At 36.4% G+C, this 6,827-nt stretch overlaps 2 protein-coding genes across 3 annotated transcripts in view; one reads left to right on the top strand and one right to left on the bottom strand.

The window, feature by feature from the left end:
- Positions 1-1,790: 1,790 nt before the first annotated feature.
- On the bottom strand, positions 1,791-4,578 carry LOC107696849 (THO complex subunit 7 homolog). The gene is made up of 8 exons (XM_016497375.1): positions 4,488-4,578; positions 3,083-3,203; positions 2,833-2,960; positions 2,646-2,732; positions 2,479-2,536; positions 2,293-2,359; positions 2,137-2,206; positions 1,791-1,985 (listed from the first exon to the last, which is right to left on the bottom strand). The coding sequence occupies exons 1-8, from the start codon at positions 4,573-4,575 to the stop codon at positions 1,927-1,929; spliced, it is 678 nt and encodes a 225-aa protein (XP_016352861.1). The 5' UTR covers positions 4,576-4,578; the 3' UTR covers positions 1,791-1,926.
- Positions 4,579-4,623: 45 nt separating this feature from the next.
- LOC107696847 (ataxin-7-like) overlaps positions 4,624-6,827 on the top strand; it is a 40,017-nt gene continuing 37,813 nt past the window's right edge. The window contains exon 1 of one of the 2 annotated variants that reach the window (XM_016497372.1): positions 4,624-4,651. The gene's annotated coding sequence lies outside the window, so the exon portion shown is untranslated. Of the gene's footprint in view, positions 4,758-6,827 lie in introns of both variants that reach the window. The other variant, XM_016497370.1, reaches the window with a different exon arrangement.

Here is a 6,827-nt window from a genome sequence, read left to right as displayed (position 1 = left end):
TTATCTATCCAATCCGAGTCATCTGACTCCCATGTGTCTTCCGAGTCTTCCTGAGAGCTGATCTCCATTCCAAGGGGAATTTGGCTGTAGACGTTTTAAATCAGGAACCCAATTAGAAGCACTGCAGCTGACTGCTGGGACTCCTCTAGATTATTCATAGGATGTGGCAGAATGCATAATACTCTACTGTTCTTCACATCTCGCTGTGTGCACTCAAGGAAGCACAGCTCAGCTGTAATTAGTCAGTGACAATAATCAGACATCATGCACAGGGGAAGCCTTTACCTGTGTTGAATAAACCGAATAAGGGAGATTTGGCTCTTACAGTGATACTGTGCAGATGAGTCAATATAGTGTCATATAGTGTTTTTTGTTAGATAAACAATGTAAGGATATGAAAACACAGATACAGTCTTTGTCTGTTACAGATTTCTTTAACACAAACTCATGAATATTATTTTTGCAGTGTGACAATAATTCATATTTCTGTCCAGTGATTCTGGTGTTCATGTAATTAATGTCACAAAATGACCATCTTAATAACTGAATGACTAATTGAATCATGTCCGGTATACAATGCCTGTATTCTTAAAGGCAGTGCCCTCTATAAAATAATAATAAAAAATCCAGTTGAATCTGTTATTTTTCTCATTGGTACAGTATGCTTTTATATTTGCATTACTTCTGGCTGATAAAGTGACTCCACGCTACCCTTCTGACTTGAGTGTGAGCTCTGTGAATGACGACAGCAGCGCTGCTCTTTCTCCACTTCACTCTTGGCCTATACGTCACTTCTGATCTGCTGTCAGAAGCAGAGTACGTCTGCACAGCATAAAAACAGCCTCAGTGTCAACACTGTTCCCTCACTGCTCGTCTGAAGACATCAAACTCACTCACACACTTTGCTTCAGAGTCCGACTGCAAGATCTGCTCAAGCTGAGCTTCCATTTATGAGGGATATTTTGCAGTTCTGAACATGTCATCAATACTAGCAGTTGAGTTTAAGAGTATTACTACAATATTTAAGACAGACAGACAGAGACAGACAGATAGAAGGATGATAGATAGATGGATGGATAGATAAGAAGTTTGATAGATAGATGGACAGACAGACAGACAGACAGACAGACTATGGACTCTTTTACCTCAAAGTCATGTAGTTTCAGTGAGTCATGTTAAACATTGTAGCATCAGTGACATCTGCTGGTTAAGCGGCATGCAGATTATGTATTTTTTTCTACTTTATGCGAAATATCTTACTTAAAAAGTGTGGTTGTGCTAACTTTTTTTTTTTTAATAAATGCTTCTTGGTTTGATGTTTTATTATATTTAGTTATTTCCAAGTATTGCATAGGTGTTGAAATACACTTAGATTTACCGTTATTACAACAAGTGTTTTTACATTTATGAAGTGTCTTGAAACACTCCCAACAATAAATAAATAGTTAAATAATGAATGAATAAATGATTTAATTAATTAATGTTAGGTGAAATATTAATTTTATGGCATTAAAGTGAATCAAATTCCATATAGTTTACTGTTTTTATGTTGCATCTTCATTCTAATTCATTTTGGTCTGAACATTTACCTCATCTAAGAACAAAACCACACTAAAATGGGTAATCTTTTGGTAATGTTCATAACATTCTCTTTGAACTATGCCAAGTCACAGTAAAAGTAATTTTGTTTATGAAGCTTTTGGGGCACAATATATTACTGAGCATATTTGTTTAAAAATGTTTTATGCTGTGCTTCCAAGTCCAAAACTTCACCTAGAAGGGGCCATATGCTAAAATTAAACAACTTGGATTCAGTTGGTAAAGAAATCACTTTAATTCTGTACATCAACTTAAAAAAAAAAAGAGACTAAAATGAGAGAACGGGACAATAGGTACATCTTCAGGAAAAACTGGAAAAATGTTAGTCTAGTCTCCATTTTCCATCGGGCTCTCCTGGGTATCATCACTTTCCATCTTCTCATCATCTAAAAAGATGACCAAACACAAATTTAGACCATTAAACAGGCATATGATTACAACCTGATCAGAACGAAAACTAATTTTTGGACACTGCAAAGCAGATCTGGATCAGTATCCATCTTTGTCCTCCACTCTTTATTCAGTTAAACTACTTACTCTCCAAAGTCTGTTGAAGTTCCTGAATTGTGGTGAGAAGGACGTGGAACTGTTTCTTACGAAGTTCCAACTGAACATGGTTAAAAAAAAAAAGAAGATCAGACAGAGTAAATATTTAAGTATACAAAATCATCAAGAAATACCACATTCCCTTACCTTGTCCTCCACATTCTCTTTGATGTGTGAAAGCTGCTGAAGCTCTTTGTCTAAAGCCTCAAGCTGCCTGCAGAAAATAAGATCACAGAAGGATGTACAGAATACAGATTTAATACACAGTCAACCAGGTAATAAATAAATGTTAATATAGATGTGATATGACCTAAACATGAATTTCAAACCTACTTTAAGGTCTCATGTCTGTCTGGATGTTGCTTGATAACTCTGGCCAAAGCATCATACTCTACAAATAGGAGCGTTAAATTGGAGAGCAGAAATTAGTGATAAAACCCAAAAAAACAACAACATAAAAGTACAAAATGTCAGTTTTCTCCAAAGGAGTTGTACTGAACCTTGGCGGTTTTTTCGTATCCGTTTCGCTCTCTGGATTTCCTTTTTGCACTCTGCAATTTTTTCATGGGCTGATGTTATACTTTTCTCTATATTGAAGAGAAGAAACAAGAATATTTTGCTTAGTAAATGAACAAATGGTAATGATACCTGACAAAGTCACACATGCACATCAACTGGAGGTCTTACCAATATCTGCATAGATTGCTTCATAATTCTCCATTTCTTTCAGGTTCATGTCGTACACAAGCAGGGTTTTCCCCATGGAGAATTCACACTGAGCCAAAGATGTCACCATCCTCTGATACTGTGAGAACCTACAGCAACAGAGACAAGCATGCAAGTCATTATACATAAGGCTATGGTAACTAATCAGTGGAATAAGGTACATCATAAAGAAATTATACAGATCACAGATTATAATAATAGTTTAAATTACCCTTCCTCTGGTGAGAAATTGGAATGGCACCATTTGGTAAAGCTCTTCATAAGCACATTAATGCGCCTATCATCTCCAGCTCCATCTCCATCGATAAGAAGACGTTTCCGAATAACCTCATCTGTGAAACGATACAGACACAGATGCCATTTAAGAAGTATTGTTGAAGCGAACTACACATTAAACCACATAAAAACAGCTCATGCTCGAAAATATATCATAGCAACAAATTTGGCCAAAGTCACATAACATGCCCATTATTTCAGAAGGGCTTTAAGACTGCATAAAAAATGTTTTTAAAAGCATAAAACATATGTACAATCATTATTCATTATATATGCATTTTCACAAAAAATAAATCACAAAAAAATATATCACCAAGAACTGTGGCAACGTCTCAAGTAGGATGCTTGAAGAAGCCTACCTACAAAGCTACCCGAAAAACTATATGCAAGTGTACCAAGAGCAAAAGCTGTTTTAAACGCAAAGGGTGGTCACACCAAATGTTGATTTGATTTAGTTAATAGAAGTTCATTTATAAATAAAATCTATTTATGACATTATTTTTGAAAGCATCCTCACTTTACAGCATTTTTACACAAGTGCCTAAAGCTTTTGACAGTACTTTAGCTTTGCAGGTAGGTTTCTTCAAGCGTCTTGGAGACATCGGCACAGTTCTTCTGGATTTAGTCTGTCTCAGTTTTTTTTCTGTTTCTTCATGTCATTCCAGACAGACTGGACGATGGTGAGATCAGATCAATGTGTGGAGCTCTGGCTGTTTCAGACTCCTCATGCATACAAAACTCTCACTGGATTATTACAATGAATGGCAAAGGAATGTTTAGAAATGTAAACTGATATTTCCTACTGACACACTACAGAAAAATAAATTATATATATATATATATATATACACACACATACGACATAATTATACGCATATCTTTTTATAAAAACGTTACACGTTTGTATATTCCTAAAGCCCTTCGAAACTCTTACGCATTTTAGTGACATGTGATCGAAGTAAATGAAATAAGATTTATATTCAACATTTTATGGGTGTTTTAGTGCAGGGCTGTCCAAACTCGGTCCTGGAGGGCCGGTGTCCTGCAGAGTTTAGCTCCAACTTGCCTCAAAACACCTGACTGGAAGTTTCTATGCCTAGTAAGAGCTTGATTAGCTGATTCAGGTGTGAATTGGGGTTGGAGCTAAACTCTGAGTTTGGACAGCCCTGTTTTAGTGCATCAGTTTTAGCATATCACATGGCTAACTAGCTATGATTCCTCCTTTTAAGTGAGTTTCTTTAGTTTACAATAACACATAGTTGGGCACCTTTGTAATAAATCACGCTGATTTGCCACATAACTAGCAAACACGTCCTAAATATACACAAACAAATCCTTACCATCAGTGATGCTACCCATTCTCCAATAAGCTAACTGAACTATTTGAAAAAACTTTATTGACATGCGCGCACGGACACATAAGGGCATCAGAGCCCCGCCTCTGTTGCGAAGCAAATGAGCCGAACCCGCCGACCCCACAGCACGAATCACAGCAGTTTCCTAAGTTGCAAGGTTTTGTTTCATCATTATTCAAGTCATTTAGAGGTTGTGGGTAAATTACTCGTTCAAACGTTAAAACTACTCGTGTGACTTCCAGAAATGCTGAACAGGTAGGCAGTTCATTAGTTTTTGACAGTGGTGAGAAGTCTGACTCAATTTCGAGAATCGGTTCATTAGAACAATTCGTTTCAAATAACCGTTTAAAAAATAAAATAAAAGAAACGATTCAGAAATTCTTTTACGCAATAACATCCGTTCAGTTTGTTGTAGCCATGATTTAGCTTATAAAAACATAGTCATTTATATAACATGAAAGTCATTAAACATAAATATAATATGCGTTCACATTAAAAAATATTAAAATGTATTGACAAAGATTCTTTGTCATGTTTTTTCCCATGTTTTAGTACAGGCCTACGTACTGTTACTGTCAGCTCACTTAACGTGTCTTGACTTATTACCAATTTTTGAAATCGACTGTTCTCGGTTCAAAGTGTCGGTTCCACTGCGAATCGAATCGTTTTTGTGAGCCGGTGTTCTGACGATGTGTGCTACCCGCTCAGATTGTGCTACCTCCCATTAAAAAGATGGGTAGCACAAATCGATAGCGAAAAATGCTACCTATCAGATTGTGCTACCAGCATCTTATTGATGAGGTTTGAGGCTTTTTTAATGTCCATACCTACCCCTACCCGTCCACACCTACCCTTACCCTAAACTTACCCTTAAAACAATGTAAATATATTTTTGGTAGCACAATCTGATAGGTAGCATGTTTCGTCGGTACACCGGAGAACTTTTTGTTCTCCGAAAGATCCGACTCAAATATTCGCTTCAGCCTAAACTGGCCCTGCGTCTCAATGTTCATATTATCCATCCTAGTATGTGAGATTAGAATAAGTGTGTCCCAATGCATAGTATGTTGAAAAGAGTATGCCAAAAGTCCCCGGATGGTCTACTATTTCAGGTCGATTTTTGAAGTGTGGATCCGTGCACACTCTAATGGCTAAAATTGCCCACAATCCATTGCGCTTTGGCTAGGAATGGGCGGATCGATCCTTAAGTATCGATACTGATGTTGTATTGAAAGGATCGATCCTCACATAAAAATATCGATTATAAAGTGCATTTTTAACCATTAATTGTATTTATTTATCAAGAAATCTCGCAAATACTGAAAGACAGAACCAATCGATCACAGACAGCGTTCGCTGCTGACGCATGGCTCAGAGTGCTATACACGATGTTAATAATATATTAATTGCGCAGTGTGAGATTCATTGGTAACAGAACTTTGTGAGATCGCGATGAACAAAGAGTGACAGCTTTTTAGGGGTTATGAGCACTCTTTGCGAGCTTTCTAGGCAATCAATTTAACCTAGAAACTGCTATGAAATGTTAAAAAACATGGCTTTAAAATCTAATATTAAGTGAGTATAATTACTGATTATATTCGTTTAATAATTTAAAAGATCAGTTTAGTTTAGAGGTATCGGTATCGCCTAATAATCAACATTTAACCTGGTAAAAAATATTTATTTATTGTTATCCGTGTTATATTTAATCTACAACAGTAATGTTAACTTTTATAAACATCCATTTGGTCGTGAACTTTTAAATGCATCAATATGCAGAAAATATGAGCAGAGGTCTCCGCGACTGGCAGATCAATGTGCTACTTTTTTTCTCTCCAGTACGGTAGGAAGTTAAATGAAATGCCTACTCTTCTACTACACACTCAAAAGTGTGTACTTTTTCTTCACCAAAAGAGTACATATTTTAAGGGCGTAGTATAAGTAGGCACATTGAGACGCAGCATTTGACAGTAATGGTCGTAGATCCGCGAATCGGTTCATTTAAAACAGTTTATTTTAAAGAACCGTTTTAAAAGCCGATGCTTTTATTCCGTATCATAAGTTTAGTTCTTTTTTGTAGCCATGAGTCAGCTCATAAAACATTAAGTAATTTAGAACATCAATAAAATATGCATTTAATTATATTGTTATCAGCTCAGTCACTCATCGATTCTTGGCTCATTATATTCGAACATATTCATGTTCAAAGTGTCGGTTGCACTGCGAGTCGAATCGGCTTAGTGAATTTATTAATTGAAAAGATCCGACTCAAAAGATTCACAAATCGCTACAGAACATCCCTAAACGCAGCGTCGGCACCACGGG

The sequence above is a fragment of the Sinocyclocheilus anshuiensis genome, unplaced genomic scaffold (genome assembly GCF_001515605.1).
Source record: "Sinocyclocheilus anshuiensis isolate Anshui unplaced genomic scaffold, SAMN03320099.WGS_v1.1 scaffold710, whole genome shotgun sequence".
Classification (NCBI taxonomy): domain Eukaryota; kingdom Metazoa; phylum Chordata; class Actinopteri; order Cypriniformes; family Cyprinidae; genus Sinocyclocheilus; species Sinocyclocheilus anshuiensis.
This window is presented reverse-complemented; position numbering and strand designations above follow the sequence as displayed.